Source organism: Maylandia zebra, linkage group LG18, assembly GCF_041146795.1.
Source record: "Maylandia zebra isolate NMK-2024a linkage group LG18, Mzebra_GT3a, whole genome shotgun sequence".
Classification (NCBI taxonomy): Eukaryota; Metazoa; Chordata; class Actinopteri; order Cichliformes; family Cichlidae; genus Maylandia; species Maylandia zebra.
Genome location: NC_135184.1, coordinates 8,609,841 through 8,631,926, shown reverse-complemented (window position 1 = coordinate 8,631,926; position 22,086 = coordinate 8,609,841). Strand labels below are relative to the sequence as shown.

At 39.8% G+C, this 22,086-nt stretch overlaps 1 protein-coding gene across 1 annotated transcript in view; it reads right to left on the bottom strand.

Annotated features, from left to right (window-relative positions):
* lig1 (ligase I, DNA, ATP-dependent) overlaps nucleotides 1-22,086 on the bottom strand; it is a 63,914-nt gene that overhangs the window by 21,158 nt on the left and 20,670 nt on the right. Inside the window, exons 11-20 of the mRNA XM_004555148.5 lie at nucleotides 21,350-21,463; nucleotides 21,031-21,197; nucleotides 20,563-20,639; nucleotides 19,469-19,560; nucleotides 17,072-17,171; nucleotides 16,762-16,847; nucleotides 15,771-15,886; nucleotides 12,233-12,328; nucleotides 5,388-5,498; nucleotides 2,670-2,741 (exon numbers count right to left, since the gene is read on the bottom strand). Coding sequence (XP_004555205.1) covers nucleotides 2,670-2,741; nucleotides 5,388-5,498; nucleotides 12,233-12,328; nucleotides 15,771-15,886; nucleotides 16,762-16,847; nucleotides 17,072-17,171; nucleotides 19,469-19,560; nucleotides 20,563-20,639; nucleotides 21,031-21,197; nucleotides 21,350-21,463 — 1,031 coding nt within the window. The remainder of the gene's footprint in view (nucleotides 1-2,669; nucleotides 2,742-5,387; nucleotides 5,499-12,232; nucleotides 12,329-15,770; nucleotides 15,887-16,761; nucleotides 16,848-17,071; nucleotides 17,172-19,468; nucleotides 19,561-20,562; nucleotides 20,640-21,030; nucleotides 21,198-21,349; nucleotides 21,464-22,086) is intronic.

Below are 22,086 nucleotides of genomic sequence, written 5' to 3'. Positions count from 1 at the left end.
AAAAAAAAACAAAAAACTGTGAGGTGACAGGTGTGAGCTTTATTTGAAAATCACTGCTTTTACTGAAATTACTGCAACTCAGAAAACAGAACCGTCTACGCACAGATTGGTGGAGCTCTGAAAACAAGGAAATGTCATACTGGCAGACCAAAAGGCTGCTGCTTTTGCATTAACAAAATAATTACAGCCTATTACATTTTACATTTTGTTTTACAAAAGTTGGTTCACAACATTTCTAGGTAGAGACACGTAACGAGTTTGGTGCAAGCTACGCTACGGCACAGCCAACCTTTCGTTCCACACGTTCTTTGTGAGGATGATTCTAACCATCTACTAGAGTTTAATTTATCTGTTAAAAATAACTGAAAAGGCCACATATTCTCCTAAATATCACAAGTCAGCCAACACTTGGCTAAAGCAGCAAAGCACCCACATACAGCATTGACAAGAGGACAATACATTAAAGGTCAACAGATGCAGGTTTCATCAATTAATGATGACACTGCAAGGTTTTTTTTTTATGCTTCATTTTATTCAGCTTAGTCGCAGCACTGAAATGCTGCTGCAATTTCTGTCTGACCAGAAACCCCAAAAGCTTGTGGGAAGCTGATACCCTTAGGAGTTCAGATTTTGACTGGAATTACATTTTTTTAAACATCTTCACATTATGTCTACTTTTGACTTTTTGATTATAATTGAGGTAAATGTTACATCTATATTGTCATTTGACATGTGTCAATTGCCTGTAGTTGGCAGCACATGGATTTATACACTCTGACAGTAGCTTGGCACAACAGCTAGGCAATGCCAATCCTTAATGATGCTCTTGTCTTTATACATGTCATTGCTCTGAAATAGGACTTTGGCATATTGTCACATGGTGACATGCATTAATACAAAGCTGAAGTGTGCTATGGCATAGAGGTTGTTGGACATGCACCTGGTATTTTGCAAGAATATATAGCAGTATATAGCAGCGAGCACGAGGGGGGAGAAGACTTTAAAGGGCCAAGTTTGGTGCTACATTCACTATCATTTCATCATGTACACCAGGGGTTCTCAAACTTTTTCTAGCATGCCCAATTTCAGAAGGTGAAAAAAGTTCTAGCCCTCCAACATTCTTGAATTTTACTTAAATGCAAGTCAACACAATTCATCAGCAAATCGTAGATTATTACAGTTATTTTTTTTTTACTTTTCAAATTCTAAGTGCCATGCCTGCAGTGCCCCACAGGGTTGTAAATGTTTTAATGTTTTACAGTAAGAGTGAACATACCCATCTGTAAATAAACAACATATTAATTCATATCCATTATTGCGAGAAGTTCTAGCCTAGTTGTCAACAGCTCCTTGACCTCTGCCAATCTGCCATATCTACAAAATTATCTACATTTATCTAAAGAGAGAATTTCTGTGACTCTTTACAAAGTTTATTTTTTTCCCCCCCATTCTCTGTGCTGTTCTTCTGTCTCCTTTCTGCACAAGAGTTATGGAGGCTGTGTTGCCAGTGATAAATTGAAGTTTGGGAAGTATTTTGTGTTCAAACTCAGGAGGACTTGTGTCACTACATGGAATCAAGACCTATTTATAAAAAGAGCAAGTTCAAATCCACCAAAGGAGAGAAATCTCAAAGGATAATGAGACAGATGAAGCTGGACTTGAACTAGTAGTTTGCTGTACAGCTGCCAGCCAGTGCTCATAGAAAGCTTTGTATGAGTCATACAAATCCGTTTACCCCAGTGCGTTAAAACCACAAATTTATTTATTTTCCCTCCTTTTATATTCTTGCCTTAAAAATATGAACCCAACAAAATGAGCATATGCAGTGTATGTGTAATATTAGGTCCCTAAAGTAGATAAATAATTTAAAAAATAGCACCAAGGACATGACCTTGGTGTCCTGTGTGGTGGCGACTGCTGACTAATAGCTCTTGCTGGTTGGTCAGGCCTTAGCAGGGGAGGTAGCTGGTGTGAATAGCATTAAAAAACCCTCCCAGGACAACAACAGTGTTAGCAATGACAAGGACTATAGGGCAAAGGCAATTGGATGTTTCCAATTAATCGAGGAGAGAGATAAAGAAAAAAGAAATTAATAAATAAAGGGCAACAGCCATAAAGAAGACAAAGTATGCATATACAGAGAAAAAATAATTCATCACATTTGCATAAATGCCATATTAGGAGGAAGTAGCAATGAAATGGCACAACTTAAGAAGACAGTATTGGTCTTTTAATTACATAATTTTGTTTCTGTCCACTTGGGAAAACTCACATGGCACCGGAAGATGGAAACAGTAATTAGGATTTTCTTTAGCAGTCTTAAGAAATGTGCTTAAAAACTAAGCTTTATTTGGATAGAAACATATACTCTATCCCACACTCAGCCACAGTTACCACCCACAACACATACACTCTCAGACAGACAGACACACACCTACCCACACACACGCACACACACCCCGTCGGAATTACAATGAGCATTACAATCATTATGTAGTTACGGCCTCCAGAAGCAGCATCATTGGCATTCAGGGACGATGCTGGCAACTTGGCGGGCGACGAGCACGCGGGTACTCACAAACAATAAACACGCGCAGCGGTTTAAAGAAAGAAAACAGGAGTGTTTTAAGAGATCTCTGGGAAAAATTTTCATCATCACTAGGCCTTACCTCGCCATTGAGGTAGAGGAGGTCAAAGGCGTACACACACACTTGGACTTTGATCTCTGATGCATCCACATCCTGCAGGGAGACATCAACACACATGGATACATTTTAATATTTTTCCCTTTGACAAAAATATGCAAATAGACGCATCTTATTCACAAATCGCTACAACCAACCTTGGGACTTGTTACAAAGAGCTCTTTGATTTCTCTCCCCGTTCGTGTTGAAAGTTAACCACCCAGCCTTCCCGTCTTCCTCTTAACAGCGTCACACCTCCCTGTTGTGTTCGCCCTCTCTCAGCCTATTACTTCCTGCTCCTCTGCTCACTTCACTCACCTCTTCTGCTTCTCCTTCTCCCACTCTCACCTTTCTAGAACCTCATCCTGTTTATTCCACTCCTTCTTTACCCCTGCTGGTTTCTACTTTCCCAACTCGACCTTATTACTGGGTTTCCAGCACACCCCTGATGGAACCCAAGGAATGTTGAATTCCGGGGATAAGGCTCCACAAGCGATTTACAAATCCATTACTCTGTCTGTGAACCCATTCTTTATTAGATACTAGCTTGTTTCAAACTAGTGATGTATGAAATCAGGATGCATCGTTAAAATTTAAAAGGGTACTCCTGTGCAGTTTTTGACCACTAGTAGCACAATAAAGCAACTTTCCAGAGGAGATTTCAGGAGCATTTGTTTGCATGCAATCACAGCAATACACATTCTTAACTCCTGATTTCAAACAATCCCAGTTTTCTGCGATGGCAGTGACATGACAAGAAGTGCAATGTGGCACAGACTGACTCAGATGGCTACCATTAATGAATCTGCCAGTTGTGGACCTGTGAGGTGTCGGCTTCTGAGACTACAGACTCTTCCTCAGTTGTGCATTATGGTCTCCCAGTTCTCCTTCTATTCTGGTTAGACTGTGCGAATTTGAGAAGGGAGCAGTACCCATGGCAGCATGAAATCTTCAGGTTTTTGGCAGGCTTAAAACAAAATCACTGACCACTTTTATAAAAATATTCTTTTTTTGGACTGTAATTGAACCCACAGAGGCTGATGCACAACAGAAACGGTTTCAGCTGTGCTACCATACTTAGAAAAGGCTGATCAGTCAGCGTTGATAAAGATAATAAACTTCGCTTAACTAACAACTGGAACTCCACTGGGACTCAACTGATGGCTTCTGATAACAAGCCACAGTTTGCCTATTTGGGATACTTCATTAATAGTCATTATGTATTTCAGATGAATATAACCTTTCCAAGTAAATATTCTTAAGTCATCTCAAAATAAGGTTAAAAAGTTTAAAAACCACTGTTCAAATGTGTTTATATACGTGAAAAGAAAACATCAATACCACAGCTGATCATAAAGGCATCTGATTATTTTAAGTATGAAACACTCTTCAAACAAACTTTGCCTCCTAAGTTTATTCTCAAGCCAACTACTGTTGTTTTAAACAGATCATCATGATCATTAACATCAGTGTACTGAAAGCCTACTTGCCCACGTGGCCTAAATTACCCCCTCCAAGCCTAAGCATGGTGATTTTAAAGATTTATGGGGTTTTTTAAGGCATAGACTACAACAACTAACTATGTAACCCATCAACCTACCAATTTATGTCAGTACTAAAGTACAAACTGACACTAAATTAAATCTGTGCCAAATTCCAACTGCAACTAACTTTCATCCATCTGTCACCAACATACAAGAAGCTCATGATGAAATACATACTCAGCTTCATCAACATTTCCTTCAGGTAATTATTAGTTAGATAGATAAAATAGTCAGATTAGATAATTTTGTAAAGTGTGACTTGCAGGTTCAGTTCTCCAAACTTCTGTGAGTGATCTGATAAGGACTGGATGGAAGAATTAAACAGCAACGACTAAAAAAATAAAAATAAAAAAATTACAAAAAAAAAACACCGCAATCTTTAAACCTGAAGGATTTTTCTCTCTTTAATTCTTCTTTTCACACCCTCATTACTTTCCTCTCTGCTCATTAATAATGTTTAATTAGTGCATATCTGGTTTCATCTCCTCAGCAGAAATATTTCATTCAGGAAGCGTGCTTGTGGTATTGAAGCAGTTGAGATGTTACAGAATGCCAGAAGGGCAAAACAATCAGTATGTGCATCAAACCGTCATTACAAATAATCATAGTTTCATGGTGGCAGTAACAGTATCAAAAAAAGAAAAGAAAAAGAAAAAGTCATCAAGATAATCATTTTCAGCAATTTCCATCACCATGTTCTCTGTATTTTCCTCCTCATTTCTCTTTTCCTAATTTACAAGGATGGCATCATGCATACAAAGAGAAAGTAAAGAGAGCAGTTTCACTCTAATGTGATTGGTGTAGTGGAAAGAGGCCATTAGTCTGATCAAAACTGAATAAACACCTTGCTGACATTTGCAATCTCAGCCACCACCACCACCCTTCTCGATCCATTTGACTCTTCCTTCTCCTACTTATCAGTCTCCCCCTCGTTCTGTCTGCTTTTCCTCCGTCCATCACCCTCAGTCTGCCGGATCATTTCACACTATTATCTCGCTCTACTCTACCTTCAAGTCTTTATCTCTGTCTTGTTTTCTCTCTTCAACCTTTTCACTCCTCCTCCTTTCTCCTCTCATTATCTCCTACTCTCTGCCTTTATGACACCACAGCCATTTTATTTCCCTTTCTTCTTCCCTATTACATCCCGCTCTGTCCATACCTTTCTCTTACGGGTGGTGAGGACCTGGAAGGGCTGGATCTGTTTCTTCTCGTGATCCCAGGCCACCGCCTCAGAGTCCAGGACACAAGATACAACAGAGTCCTTCTTCACCTGCGTGAAAAACCATGACAGAGCAACAAAGAAAAATAGATAAACAAAAAGATAAAAGATTGCGCTCAAGAGTGAGATGAGAAAGATGAGAAAGATTTTTTATAGATGAAGGGGGGGAAAAAGCCAGACTGCATATAGGCAACATCTGCTGTAGCAAACAGAAGACTGCTGGATTTACTTCAATGAGACTTTCAATCTTCTGACAAACTCAGAGATTCAAACTCTGTTCATGTCTTTGAAAAGCGCCAAGTTGAGTCTCATACAGAGGCAATCATACCGAAGACATGTTCAGGTCGTTTCAGGACCCGCAGCTGCCCCCAATTTGTTGCCAAATGCTTTGGAAGACAGCACATTAGCATTTTTTATGCCCTACATGTATTGCTATCTTGAGCAGTCATGTCTTATAACCAGAGATGGGCAGTAACGCGTTACTTGTAACGCGTTACTGTAATCTGATTACTTTTTTCGAGTAACGAGTAAAGTAAGGGATTACTATTGCAAAATCGGTAATTAGATTACCGTTACTTTCCCGTAGGAACGCTGCGTTACTGCGTTACTAAAACCGTGATTTTTTTGCCAGAATGTCTCGCGACAGTGACGTAAGCGAGTGCGCCGTTAGTGACAACAGCTGTGTGCAGATCAACAATGGATCACATATCGAGTGCGGGAGAGAGTATGAGCATGCAGCGTTTAAAGCGTGGAAGTACTGACCTTACTTTGAGTTTGATTCCATAAAAAGTGACAAAAACATTAGCGTCCATCGTGCGTGGGAAGAAAACTTCTTTTTACAGCGAAAAAAAACCCTAAACTTCCAAGGAAGCACCAAGAGCGCAACGAGGTAATGGGAAACTCACAGAGACACTGCCGTATCCTTCCACTGACCGCTGCACACCTGCACCAGGGTAAACCTCCGCCTACTGCAGTCCTGCTTTACAGGTGAAAATAGAGCAACAGGACCGCTGAGTCTTTGACTTTATTTATGTTCTGCTGTGTTTTACTTGCATCTATTTGAAAGAGTGAGTGTAAACACAAAAAATTATTTTATTTTATGTGCTGGAATGTGCAGAAAATAGGTTTAAATGTTAAACTCATTTATTCAACTCAGAGAATGTTGCATATAATTAAATTTTTGCTTGATGCATAAAGTTAAAAGATTAAAAATGATAAAACAAGTTAAAAAAAGAGACTTTTCCATTTGATTACATTTTGTATGATGGATTATGTAGAAAAAGTAGAACTGGGCTGAAAGATCTATCGCTTTATCACCTCTTCAGGTTGTAAATCGTGTTTTTAAAAAGTAACTAAGTAACTAAGTAACTAAGTAATTAATTACTTTTGAAAATAAGTAATCAGTAAAGTAACGGGATTACTTTTTTGGGGAAGTAATCAGTAATTAGTTACTGATTACTTTTTTCAAGTAACTTGACCAACACTGCTTATAACTGAAGTCTCTTCTTTTCAGACAGTTTCCAAACTGTTAAGCACGTCCCCTCTTTTGGTGGGACGCCCACGTCTGGTCAAAAGTTTCACCAGAAACATTCTGCAGTTTGTTGTTTATCATTTATGCATTAACTAAAGGCTTTGGCAGCTGATAGTTATTTCCCTGTGCAGGAAGACACTGATAGGGTTTAAGCTGCGGATAAACCGTCTAGCTCATGGGCAGATTATATTGACCATCACAGCCGAATCCCAAGATCAAACTGAGCAAACTGAGCGGCTGCTAATTAGCTGAGCCACCAAATCGTGTGTGAGGCTTTAATCCCTCACTTCCTGGTCAATTTGGGAACCTGTAGGATACCTCGAAATGTCTACATTTCTAATCTGAATCAGACTGGGAACTTATTAGCGAAGGAAATCTGAAAGGTAATCAGACACCTAATCAAAGCTAAGCGTAACAGACACTTTAGAGGTAACAGCTTGTTTGCAAACAGTCTGAAATATCAAACACAATCAGTTCTCCTCATAAGGTTATTAGGCTAAGTAATGAATTAATTACTAATTAATGCATCTGTATTAATATTAATGTATTAATATTAATTCATAATTTGAAACTTTAAGGCTCTGTGGTAGCCTGGGGAAAATTGGTTTTCCCTTATTAAAATGCAAAATAATGCAGCAAGGTGCTGTAAAATCTAATCAAACCATCTTCTCCATGCAGGCAACCTGAGTTAGTTTGAAGTTTAACTCAGTGTGCTCACCAAGTGTGTTGGCACACACAAACACACTGCCACGAAATCATAATGTCAAGATAGGCAATGTAAATGATTATCTAAGCATTTTCTTTAATTAACTGTCTGCCACATTAATGATCAGTAATCAATTTCTGAGACAAAAACTTCACATAACCAACATGAGCCATTTTCAAACCGCAAGAAATTCAGCATCTTAAATTATGAACCATTAACTTCACAAACCCATAAAAAGGAAAATTACTTCAAAAGATAGAAAGGCAATGTCATCTCTCAAATCTATCTCGAGGCATCCAAATAATCAAGCAAAGACGCCAAAATCTAACACTATGTCTGTTTCCTCTTGCAATTTAGGAGGTAATAATGATGAGAAAGAAAGGTGACAGAGAAGGAGAAAAAGTCTGAAAATAATCCATGAAATGCTGGTAAGGGGAGTGCAAAGAGAACAAGGCGAAGGAAGAGGAGCAAGGGAGGAAGGAACCAAAAAAAAAAGTTAAAGAAAATGTTTTAAAAGTAAGGGAGAAAAAAATGGTGCGAAAGAAATTGTGAGAAGGGAGACAGGGATGAGAAGGAACCGAAGGCAAAAACAAAAAAGGTGAGAGAAGGCACCAGTCAAGATCGTCGGCAGGCGATGAAGAGAGAGCGAGAGCAAATACGTAAGAAGTGTAGAGGGAGTGAGAGGAGAAGGATATAAGTGGCAGAGAGGCAGACCAGAAAGGTGAAATTGCAGACAGGTAGTATCAAAGCTTAAAAAAAGATGAGAGGAAGAGAGGCTGAATAAGACAAGAGTGGAGAAAGAGAGGTGGGGGGAAAAAAGAAGAGAGCGAGCTAGGAGTAGTGAAGAATTGAACAAGTATCATCAAGACGTAATGAAGAAGAAAGGCGGGGAATGATTAGACAGGCAGACATGAGGGAAGTGGACGGAGAGAGCAATAAGGTGAGTGTGAGAGACAAAGATCCGTGTAGCTTTTAAAGTTATTAAAAAAAAGGGAGGAAAATATCAGAAAGATGAAAGTCGGTGTGAGGGAAAGTTAGAGTGCAGATGTTATGAGAGAAGATGGGATACAGAGGTTAGATTGACTGAGGTGAGATATGAGCTATCATTTGAGTCATGTTGGCAAAAAGCTACTGTCCAGCAGGATGAGGAAAGAGATTTTACTTTCCTCCCATGTGGCAGAGTTTATGTGAACAAAATCTTAAAATCTAAAATCTTAAAACTAAACAAGGTCAAATAACTTTAATCTTATTTTGAAAAAAATCTTATTTTAAATAACAGAATTAATCCCTAAAGCTCTTTCACAGCAGTCTGCTAGCTTTTCTTTTTGGATTTTTTAGACTTTTTATAGATCTTTTTCATAGCTGACAATATAACATGTCAAAACAGGAAAACCACATAATAATATAATATATAATCGATAACATTAACGGTGGTTTTATGCCACTTAGATGAGCTGGGTCCGGGGTTTGTTACTGTACACCGACTGGAAAGGCTTCCTCGACTACTTAATGGACCAGAGCAGCCGTTAATGTTAGTTCCACCTAAGCGTTTCCTGCTTGATGAGTCAAACTGTCTGAAGTGAAAAGGGTCTCCTAGAAAACTGACAGTAAGGAGATATAAGGGAATGAAAGAGGAGAAAGATAGGAACATCATGCAAATGCTTCTCAGCCAGCTTTCAACCATTTGAATAGGGATGAAGTTAATCAGTTGTGACTTAAACCCACAAAGACGTGAGAGTTCCCCGTCGTTGGAAAGCATTGAATGTGAAAGAGGATATCAAGAAGTTATGTAAAGCAAGTTAGTGTAAATTAAGTGGTCTTAAGTGAAACATATAATACAAATATTGTTATTGTTTAACCCTTTACACCCCACAAGTTTCCTGTGTCCCAAGTTAGAACTACCTGTCAGTAAGTATAAGCACATCGACAATTTATCAACTGTTGGCAGACGCAGCCAGTGGGGAGACCCAAACAGACGTGGAGAAGATCTGTCGAGAGCAAAGTGAAGGCCGTCGGAATGACGTGGACCCAGCTAAAGAGAGCAGCCCAGAACAGAGTCCGTTGGCGTGGTGTTGTTGCAGACCTATGCTCCCCCAGGAGTCAACAGGAAAACTGATTTGGCAGACGCAGCCAACAGTCGATGGGAAAGAAGTATTGTAGAGATGAGAATCGAGAACTAGGAAACTGGTTCCAATCTGTCCAGTTCATCAAGCTCATATGCCTCCAAACTTGCTATTTCATTTAAACCAGAATTTTACATGGTTGTCTGAAGGCTGCACAAAGCTGAGCAATGTTGTCCAACTTGTGGAAGTGGAGGTTATGCACACCAGCTGTTTTCCTACACTGTGTTCAGACCAAAGACTGTGGAGGGTAAAGGCACTGTGACATCAGCCATTGGTTTTGGCTCAACATTCTCAAAACCTTAACTTTAGCATCGTGGACACTGCCATGCTACATTTCTGGAGTCAGAAGCTGTATCCTGGGACCAGATGGGGACACCAGCCAGATATGTTAGCGAGCTTTTACCATGAAGTGCAGAAATGCAATGCAGACAAACATGTCTGCTTGTTAGACCTATGGAACAAACTACTAAGGAATTTGACTCCAGAAGCACAAACTTCTTCAATATTGTGGACAACAAAGCAAGTCATACTATTAGTCAGACAAACCACTGAAAATGTTTTAAGAAGCATAAACAGCATGAACGTAATGGAGATGGTCAAACTCAGTTACTCAAATGAGCTTAATTGAAGCTGAGCAACAATTTTATTACCCCACCGTATCAACTTCAAAAATACTAATGGCTGCTGGTGTTGACCCTCAGGCTCCTAGTAAATGCATCTATGATAGAAATGTGAAAAGCCTAAAAGTTTTTCTGAAAAGTTGCCCTCTGACCATGAAATTGAGGTCGAGGTCGCTGCGATTTGGGTAGATGGAACTATTGTATCAATTTTAAAATCCAACGTCACCTCATTCTTGAGTAATCATGATAACAAACTTGGGTGTCCACACCACCCACGAGGTGGAGTGATGATGAAATTCAGCTTTCTGTGGCTGAAGGGTTAAACACCTCTTTAGGTCCAGTTTTTTCTCCTCTAGAGAAAACAAATTTGGATTCTATCAGCAAAATAATAAAGAATAAGATATTATCATTGATAAATGTTATAAATATCTTCTTATAGATAAAATGTAGAAGTGAAACTAAACTCAAGCAGCACAGATTTAGTCGGTGATGAACTCAGAGAGGCATTTAAAAACAAAACACAGCCGCACATAAAGAGCCAATCAGTTTAACACAAGACACTGATTAGATTTGGGGGGGTGCTTATTCCCTGATGATATGTTCACAGGTTGGAACAATTAACGGCTGACTGTACTGACGTCCGGAGGGAACATGACCTCTGTGAACCATCATGAGTCATACACTGGAAAATTAGTTGCATGTTTGACCTGCAACTGCAACCTTTAGGTCTGCATCTTCGCATTCTCCCCTTGAAGTCAACAAAATACGTCTAGGATCTAATTAATGACAACCTTGACACCACAAAATACCTTGCAACATGAGGAAACAAAGTGTGAACTCTACAAAAGGTCAAGTCTGACCTGCAAACTAAAATACTTAAACTGAAATTTACCAAAATTATGACATGATGTGATTCTTTTGCTTTTTTGCTACCGGTGTTGTGTTGCCATTTTTTTTCCTGAATTTGTTGTGAGAAACACCACCTGTTTCCACTAACAAGCTCTAGTAATTAATAACATCTTAATAAATTCTTGCACAGGAACCCATTAGAAATATTACACATCTATTCTGAGAATTCATCTGATTCGATAATCTGCTCTAATTAGCACAGACCAGATGGGAATTTATTTTAATGTCAATGATGTTTCAATAATAGCTGTGCATCCAACAAAAGGCTTGAAAACAAAATAAATGAGAGCAGAGTGCAAACTGATGTAGATTCATTTGGTACTTGACTGCAGTTCCTTACTACAGCAGAAAAACACACTCGGCAGGCACTGAAGCAGTGAGCACGCTCAGATAACCTCAGGCCAAGTGCCAAAGTTTCAGGTAGTGGTGCTCTTTTTCTCACTCCCCACTCAAGCAGATCCTCACTAATTTGGCAAGCCTTCCCACGGCTGAAATTTAAAGGTAAAACTGCAACAATGTGTGTTTTTGACATCTATTAGAGAGATGACAAGCTGGTTAAAATTCCCATCCTGAGTGGACAACTCAGTAGACTTAAAACAAAAAAAGAAATCTAATGGCCAGCAGCAGCTCTCGATGAGTGCAGGGAGAGTAAGGACAGGAAAGAACAAATAAACTGAACAGGGGTTTCCAACTGTGACAAATCTAAGGCAGAAAGGAGAAGTATGCACATGGAAACGAGACAGATGAGAGATAGGCGAGAAGAAGAACCAAAGTGACGAGGCAGTGAGCAGGATAAATGTGTTCAGCTGTTATCCGCTACGCTGTAAAAGGCCTCATTTGACAATCACACTCTCCTCTCTCCCAAAGGGCTGAGCTGCGGTGTCGAAGTGTTTTACCTTGGGAATGCGGGAGATGATATCTGGGTATTTGCTGGTGTTGTCTTCCTGGTTGCGGCTGAATATTCGAACCTCGCCACCCTCCAAAATGTGAATCTGTAGAGGAAAACAAAAAAAGTCGCAATAAAATAGATAAACACAAAACAGCATGATTTATGTGTTGGTTAAAACATGTAAAATTACAACAACAACAACAAAAAGAGACTTGATGTTGCATTCAGATACAGATGGATCGACTTGTAAAGAATTCATGGACCTCAAGGAGGAAGAACAACAGCTATTGTTATTAACAACTAACCACAGGAGATGCATGTGTAGGTGGAATTCATTACCGGCTCTTATTATGCCAAGATAACAGTATAATAGTTGAAGTGTCAGATAGGACAAACGTATTCGGGCAAATATAAAATCATAACTTATGTTGTTTAACAGGATATTTAAAGGAAAACATTCAGTCTACACATGAGGTGCCTGCTACATTTATCCTTCTTTATGCAGAAGATACATTTAAAATCTCTTGTGCGAAAGTGTTCTGACTGGGACAGGCAGCTCACTAAATACACAAAGATAGACACGATAGCATTCACAGTCAGATTTTACCGATTCCAAATCATTTAAAATTACCTTCAATTCATTTAGTAAGACCAGCTCACCAAGCTTTAGTTGATATTACTTAAAATTCAAATGCTCCTTTTGCCCAATTAAGTGGGAGCTTTGGGGACAGAATGAAGAAATAAGTCCTGGGAATGAAGAGAGCAACTGCCCACACAGTAAGATTATGAAATCATGCAAGCATTATCAATACATACATGCACACAGGATGGATTCCTGACCAATTAGCACCAGTTTTCTGTCAATCTATTCCGGTAATCGGCTCAGTCTTCCAGACTAATGACTATCTTTATGTAAATATGTATTCTGAAGGAACATACAGCTGACAACATTTATGGTCACTCAGAGGAGAAGGTTTTTCCTACCTAGTGTAGGGGTGATCATTAAACTGAGGCTTCAACAATTAGTCTCCCAATTATTTTCTAGATTAATGGATTAACTGTCAGGTCACCGAAATGACCAAATGAGCAAGTAAATGGCAGAAAATCACAAGACAGCTACGCTGACACATAATGTGTTTCAGCAGTCCATCTCATGCAACAGGATAAACACCTTAGCTTAATCAATCCAGCTGTCTACATATGCAACATAATGGCTTGTGTTTTACTTTTACTATTGTGTTGTGCTTCATATACAAAACTACAGTAATTGTCTATTAGGCTCTTAATTCTTCCAATACACGGGTTATCTGCAGTTCACCGCATAATGTGCATAAACACATCTTATGTGGAAAATGTTAGCAGCTGCTCCTCTGCTAATGCAAGACAGTCTAGTTTGATTCAAGTGTCACGTAAAACAAAGAAAAAAAGATGATGCAGAGGAAATATATTAAGTTGTAGCTTTATATTTATATTTTACTGATTCAGTTCAAAATATTCTTCATTTATTTTATCCTTTGTTTAGGTGCAGCCGCTCAGTTAATCCAGCGTATGAAACAAGCCGTTTTAGCTCGTCTCCCTTTAAGCCAGCTTTCTTCTGGGGCTCCTGTACTCTCAGCTATAGCTGTGTGCCTGATATGAGATGTAGGGAGATCCACTAACATCAAACAGAGTCAAAAGTAGACTAAACTGTTTGAGATAGAGCATTTAGAAGAATCTGAAGCCTGGCTTTAGGCTCACAGGGATTACTTGTGCATACACTGAGCTCATTATTTGAAAATATGTCCATGTTTAACATGAAAATCTACCAGTGTAACAGTATGCATATTTCAGAAAATAATGAAAAGCCTAATAGTTCCCCTTTAAGAAACTAATGCTACATTCCATTTGAAGTACAAAGTCATAAATTCTGACTTCCCAGTCAGACCTTTTAGCTGGAACGCTGGGTAAAGTTGGCCTTGAGGTGGCAGTAGCGTGCATAAACATGGAGTAAAACTGTAGAACATTTCATCTGTACTAGTACCGCTTTGTATTTGTGACTAAATAAGCCATACACAGAGTACAGACCAGGCTGTATCTATGAGTATACTGCTGCTGTGTTGTTAAACACGCCAAATAAAGATAAATAAAAAGCCTTTGTGTTGTACTGCTGGGCGACAGCTGAATGCCTCTAACATCCTAGGGAGCAAAACACTGCCTGTTTTTCCGACTGGTACTAGTACCAAGGGAAATGAACCACAGTGGGTTTACCATTTCAGCTGGAAAATCTGTTCTGGTAATAAACTTATTTTCACTGCATTTGCCAATCAGCTAACTGAGTTAGTCGAGTGACAGACAAGATCTTAACGCAGGTGAGAGACAAAGACTGATGCTCCTTATATCTTGAAGTTTCCCATACTGTGTCGAGTGCAATGACGACAAATAAGCCATTGTCTGTCACTCACTCACTCACTCACTCACTCACTCACTGACATTATGAGCTTTAGATAAATTTAGGGATTCAAACTCAAACTGATATTTCACAAACTAATTGAAACTGTTGCTCATTAATACTCAGAGATATGAACATTAGCACAACAACTGTCCACGTTTTTGCCCTCGTGACGTCTCTTCTATTCAGCTCATTTCTTTTCTAACCATTACCATGTGTTTAACCCCCAATTTTCAAATTAACTACCTAGGATATCTGCAGATTTTGTCTATTTTTTAACCTTCAGACAGGGACATCTAATTATTTTGCTCATTTACAGTTTTTTTTTTCTTCAGCTGTCATACAGAGCAAAGCTGACTTTCTGTTGGCTGCGATATCTGACCACACAATCATTTGCATACACACAAACACACTCACACACACACACACACAGAAGGTTGAGTAGTGAATCGTGAGTCCCCCTGCTGGCCGTTTAAGGTAAAGTCCACTGCAGTGAGGCCAGAGAGAAGAGGACGTCATACGGCTTGCTCGCCGGCTCGCTCCCTCTTCGCATCCAGTTCCTCTGTTTCTGTTTCTCCCTCTTGCTCTTCATCTTTCTTCTTCTCAATTCAACTCAGTTCAAAGGCACTTTATTGGCATGACTGTCCAAAATTAACAATACAGCTGGAGGGGTTTACATTACAATCTCTCTCTTGCTGCGTTTCTGTACGTCTCCCTTGAAATTTCCACATACCCTCTTTTCTCTCCTGTTGTGGTTTGGACTCCCTTTTTCTCTGATCTCTCTTGTCTTCTCTGTCTCTACCTTCTTGCCTCATGTCTCTTCATCTCCCCCCTTCCACCACCTCCTCCCCTCTAGCCCACAGTGGCAGAAGTAGCTCACTCTACCCACAGGCCCAAGGTATAAGCAGCACTACTATTTATCTTAAAAGAATAGGCACAGGCACACGTATACACACTGTCAAGTGAACAGGCAGTGAGAGTCACAGAACAGCAATACTTCATACTCAAAAGAACACAGCCAAAAGCTATATGCATGCAAAATTCAGCAGGCATATGTCTGGTGCCAAATACAAGAAAAACAAACAGTTGCACTCTGTCACTTTGCACAAACACAGACCTGTGCACGCTCCCCGTCGTATTTGTACTCGCAGGTGAACGCTGCCTCGTCAAACTTCTTCATCACTTCGCCAACACCCTTAGTTGGGTGAGCCAACATGGGTCTCAGTGGTACACCTGGAAGAAAAAGGGTGAATAGTGGGAGAACTGGAGTAAGTAAACGGCTAAAAAACAGCTTAAAAACAACCAGACGAAGACTATTCTTTCTGGTTCTTGTGTAGAGAAAGACTAACACTAGGAGGGCTAGTGCTAACAGAGCTTCTGGTTCCAAGAATCTCGTATCCTTTTGCAACAAAACATTTAAATAAAATAAACCAAGAAAATGTGAAACTGGCTTCAACAACACATTCCCACATGACACATCAGCATCACACCCACAACTGTTTCTGTGACAAAACCACAGTCGAAATTAGTTTGTTTGTACTCCCATTTGGCCTCAATATTAACATTCTGACTCACATTCCCTTGGGCTGTGCTGCTAAGTTAAGCTTCAAAAGCAGCAGACATAGCATGATATAATGAAAATATACCAAACAAATTCCTTTAATTGCAGCTTACAGAGCAAGAAGCCCAATATGAAAGTACTGCAACATTTTGTCCAAATTGGCTGGTGTTATGCAAACACTCACCAGCTCCTTTAACTATCTCACATTTCAGAACAAAACAGGCCCCTGAAGAACAATTATTTACCTGCCAAAATAGCGGCTAGATTGCTCTAACTGACCAACAACGGCCAATTTAGTTTCCCAATTTAGTATCGTTCAGATGGTGGCTTGTATTAATTTCCTACGTTGGTGCCAAGTCTCCTTATCACAAATAGCCTGACAAGAGTATAATTGGGACCTAATCCTTAGTTTAGGGTATCTTCTATCTTTCTGTGATAAATGACTTAACTAAAATAACTGACTCACCTCCACTGAATTGATCAATAAACACACACCAATCACTGCTTTGGATCTTACAACCTTTCTGCCTCTTGACTGGTTGCTTACCTGGAGTGAGCTTGCAGTGATTGGGCAGCTGGTCTATGCCCTCTTTTAGCAAAACGGGGATCAGAACATCGTAATTGGGCATCTCGCTGTATGGGAGAGAGCAGGGCAGCGAGTTAGACATGAGACAGGGTGATTGGAAAGAATCCCCCACCTCACCTCCCAAAAAAAGAGAAGAAAAAAATCAATATGTTCAAAAAAGGAATGTGAGGGAGAATGAGGGACGGGACTTAAAGGGGGCGATGAGGCATTGTGGTGGTGCCGAGGAGAGAGTGCAAATTGAAACAAGGGTGTTTGTTGAGGCTTCAGTTACCAGTAAGTCTGTTTGAGAATGAGGCTCTTCTCTTCAATCCACGCCCGCCTGCTCTCAGCACTCATTCCCTTCCCTGCGTCGATCACAGTGGGAGGAAAACCTATAAGGAAAGAGGGGGGGGGAAATGCATTTCAAACAGATCTTTGCAAGTGTTTGAACATTTGTATGACCTAACATTTGTTGGATGAGAGTTCAGAAGCACTTCAAAGGCCAGGAAATATACAAGACTTGCAGCAATTACTTGAGTATTGCTGCACTTCACTTTTATTCATTTATTTATTTATTTAGCTCAACAATGAACAGTGAAGACTGGATTTAATTCCCACTGTGAAGTCCAAATTAATTATATTGTTTCCCAGTATAACATTAATAATTATGATACATTTAAACTATGACTGAATAATAATTTATTAAGTTAAATTATTCATCACCATGAGCGTCTTCAGCCCAACAAATAATTTGCTCTGAGTTGACCTGCCTGATTAAATAATGGCTAAATAAATAAATAAAAATGTTAAGAAAAACATTTCCAGACCAGGCCACAGATCAATGCAAATTTCCCCTATGAGCCTCTGGTCTAATTGACTCTTATTAAAGCACACCTCCAGTCGTGACTAAGCAACTCATTTTAATAAGTCTAGTGTTAGTAAGAGCGCTGAAAGTAGGTGGTAAAGCGAGGCTGTCAAAACTTTCTTCGTAAAGAGATAAATTTAGCAACAGATCAGGTCAGAAAACGTGTTAAATATTTCAAATCCATGGATGATGTACACTGCTCTTTCAAGCTGAAGCTGATCTATGACTGCTCTAATTCATGTGAAGAATATTTTAACGCTGATTTAATGACTAGCCTAAAAATAAAGCACATGATTACTTGCTCTAACACTCCACCTCCTCCTCCATCGTTGTCACCTCCAAGTTAGGATTCAGATTCAACTTTTACAAAGAATAATTGGATCATACCACCAGAAATCTAATTATTTTAACCATTTCAAGTATGCAAAGTTCACCGTGTGAGAAAATATATGAATTTGAAATATACATTGATCTGAAGTTCGCATGAGACTAAAACAATCAGAACTAAGCCCTTTTGCAAATTCCCAAAACTACCGGGCTAAAAGTTGGAATTGTGTACATCAGTGGCTTTAAGAAGCTACCACAACAAAAATATCAAATGATTTGCAGATTCAACCCCCAGAATCCGCCTGCCGTGATCTTCTTCCCACTAAAATCACTCAAGTTCTGCTGCATAATGCTATTTAACGACTGGTTCCCAAATCTGCCGAAATGTTGGCTGGTTCTTGAAAGGGACGGGAGAAGAAATGGCTCAACAACAGCTTATCGTTGGTGGAAACATGTACTTGATCACAGTGTAAGACACATCTACCAATTTGATTGTGCTTTGATCCATCCATAATCTCCTCCTCCACCTCCCAATCTGTGTTTTGTTTTGTTTTTTCAGTGCAGAGAAGTTTATTATGAACTATGCCTAAAGCTTTCAAAATGCAAGTAAGGCACAGAGGGATGACATACTTCATATCTTATTCTTTCCCCCCCCCTAGTTTAGTAGCAATGCAACAACTCCCGAATCATTTGCTGCACAAACTGAAAAGCCTGCAGCTTGATACTGAACAATCTGACAAGGACTGGCAATCGGGATTCTATTAGCCCCAACAGTGTGGCACAGTAAACTCGTTTGGTTTCGCAAATCAAGTAGAAATCATTTCAATATTTAGTCTTTTCACTGTTAACCTCCCTTCTCTCCTTTTCTTGAGTTTGGTGTAACGCAAAGAGTGATGATTTACATCAGAAGGTACTCGGCTATGTAACAAATTCGTTTATAAATTAAACCAACCAGTTAACCAAAGCTCTGTACACATCATAGGGCAAGAAACCTCTGAATATATGTGCAACAGAGCAAGAAAAAATAGGATTTGAAAAACTCATATGACAAATTAGTAAAATTAAATAAAATTAAAATTTAATGCCAAATATTAGCATAACCCAGAACGAAAGTGAAACATGGATGTCTTTAAATTTTTATTAAGTGTCAATAGAAGGAAGTAAGGGAAGGACAGAGGGAGGGAAGGCACTGAATTGTAAAATGTCAGAGTATGCAAGCGATTTCAAGCCACCACCACACTGACTGTAAAACAGCTGGATTCAGGTGAGATGCAGAGACGGAGTAAAAGAAGTTCTGATTTTGAAAAGTCTGTACAAGATTTGGCAGCCACTTAAACCAAAAGTTCACTAGGAAAGGATCTTTTCATGGTGAGTGCTCACAGGAGGAATGATTGAAACAGAAAAAAAGCTTTCTTTCTTCTTCTTTCATATACTTATGGAAACCTGGCTGTTTAAAAAAAAACAAAACAAAAAAAAGAACTTTTCCTTTAAAATTACCTTGTCCAGGTGGGGTCAAGCAGACAGCTTGGCTCAGTGCAGAGAGCACACTTTGCTCAGCAAGACCAATCCTCAGCTTTCCAGCCAGAGACCTGTCCATCAGAACCAAAAGTTCAACAGCAGTCAGAAGACACATCTATTTGCACCAAGTCAAGTCAGTTATTTGTACCTAGCTACCTTGAACAACACCTGCAAGCAGAGATTGAAAATAAAACATAATAATAAAATATAAAGGATGCAGCCTTGACTTGAGTTTTTTCCCCTTTTTCTATTTTAACCAGACCTCAGGAGTTAGCAGTGAACCTGACTGAGAAAGCCAGGCGTAATGCAAACTTAATTATTTCAAATTATCAAAAAAAAAAAAAGGCAGTTACAATTTTGTCTATTCACCTGGATCAAGAAACGCGTTGGTCAACAAGCTCCACCTAGAAGAATCTTTCTGTAGGTGACCCAGTGGCAGGTTTCTCACCCGGTTGGCTTTTGGCAGCACACCACTAAGAGGTCACTTGATAGCCTACTCACCTTTGCCCTAACTGTGCTATCAAGTCCTCCCACCCCTACTCCTCTTTTTACTGTCTGCACATAAAGACATTGCAAGATGGAAGTTCCCAAGCCCCCATTTATTTTTCCTATGTGCATTATATTCAGTTATAACACTAAAGGATGTAATGTTAAAGGAAAATTCTTCTTTATGAATAATCAAGTTAAATAATCCAAGATTTCACTTAATAATAACACTAATGGACGTTGATTGTGATGTTTTTTTGCCATAATCATACAGTCACACTCTGCTTTACTGTAGATAGGATCTAGTGATTGAGAGAGAATTAGGGCAATATTGCTAAAAGCTCCTTTTTGCAACCATTAGAAAGAATGCAGGTCTAAAAGATTTCTGCTTCTGCAGTATTTTTCAGACTCCAAGGCTACATTCATCTTTTATATACATGGCTAAACACTTCCAACGTATACACAGAGGGTTATGGAGTTATTATGCATTTCTGCGTCTATAAATGTGCAGACACCCATGTATGCCTGTGGTCACACGTGCAGCCAAGGCTGTGTGTGCATGTGTGTGAGAGAGAGTCTTATTTTACCTGACTATGTAGCGGGCCTCTGAAAAGCGGCATGCCACAAAGAGGCCTTTGATGATGTCGATTTTCTTATTCATGGCCTGAGGCAGGCGGGAGGAAATTGAGATTCACAGAAGAAGAGCGAGAAGAGACAGAATGCAAAAAGACTGAGGTCACCAGCGAGTACAAACTCCATGTTCAATACAGAGGAAAAAAATAAAAATAAAAAATGACCCAGCAGCAACCATGAAGGGAAAAGCAACTAATTGTACAAGAGAATCAAGGCAGGTAACAACTTATTCAAATGGTGGAAAATTAACCTTGCCCCTCTGAAGCAGACAAATAAACTATTAATTTCTTGTTCGATACGTCACATTAACATTTCCTTTCCTTTTTCCCGTCCATGACCTCAATACTGAGAGGCAAATAGAGCGAAAACAATATTTTCCCAAGACTGCTCTCCTCTAATGAAAATGTTATTCTGTGGCTCACCGAGTTCCCACTCATGCTGGCAATTTCCTTCAATTTCCTGAACACGCCCCCTGCTGTCAGACTGGCCGGCTGAAACATCATGCGCTGGTTGCTACGGGAGCTCTCGGCCACTAGGCCCAAATCTCCTTTCTCCTGTGCCTCTGCTTTGATTTTGTCCAATTGTCGCCCTGGAAACAAGAGTGAAACGGTAAATAGCAGCAGCCTCGCTGGCTGATGAGCTTCAGAGAAGGGTGGCATCAGCAGTTAGGCTGGGATTGCACAAGCAAGTGTTTGGGTGCAGCAGAGTGCTTCCACATGTTCGTGTGTGTGCGCTTATTACCAGTGGCTTGAGCAACAGCTTTCATCAGCACCGTCTCACCAACACCAAGCTCCATCCCTAGATAGGCAGGACCGAGTTGGTTCAGACACAGATACACGCAGCAGAGCAGGTCATCTAGGAAGGAGAACACATATGAAGGCTTTATTATACTCCAAACACAGCAGCGTACACACACACACACACACCTCCAGACAAGTCTGCAAAGAAAAGCACATACACACAAATAAAAACAGATACCACCAAAAACGGCACAGTAAACCCACATACAGACACACAAACTCAGGCACATGGATAGACACACTCAAGCAGCGACTCAAATACACAACCACACTCTGAGACAACAGCAGGCGGCACAAGTGTGGGCACTCAAAACTCTTGACGCACAAATGAACATCCACAAAATCACATTCAAATACATACAGACAGGCAACACAAGACTAAGGGGTTTCCACCAGAAAAGTTGTTGACTGTGGCAGCTTTGGCTTCAACCAGCAATCTTTCCTTCCTCCCCAGAGTCCCCTGTTCTGGGTGCTGGCTGGATTTGTTATAAAAATGTAGCAGGTATCTTTTATTTTTTAAGGGTTGGCAAGTATGACAAATTCCCTGGATGGAGTTTCCACCAACTACTGGCATGACTAGACTGGATGTAGAATTTCTTGTGGTTCATTTATCGGGCATCAAACTTGGTAGAATTGCAGCTGAAAGTTTTTAGTAATATTAGCATCACTGATATGTGT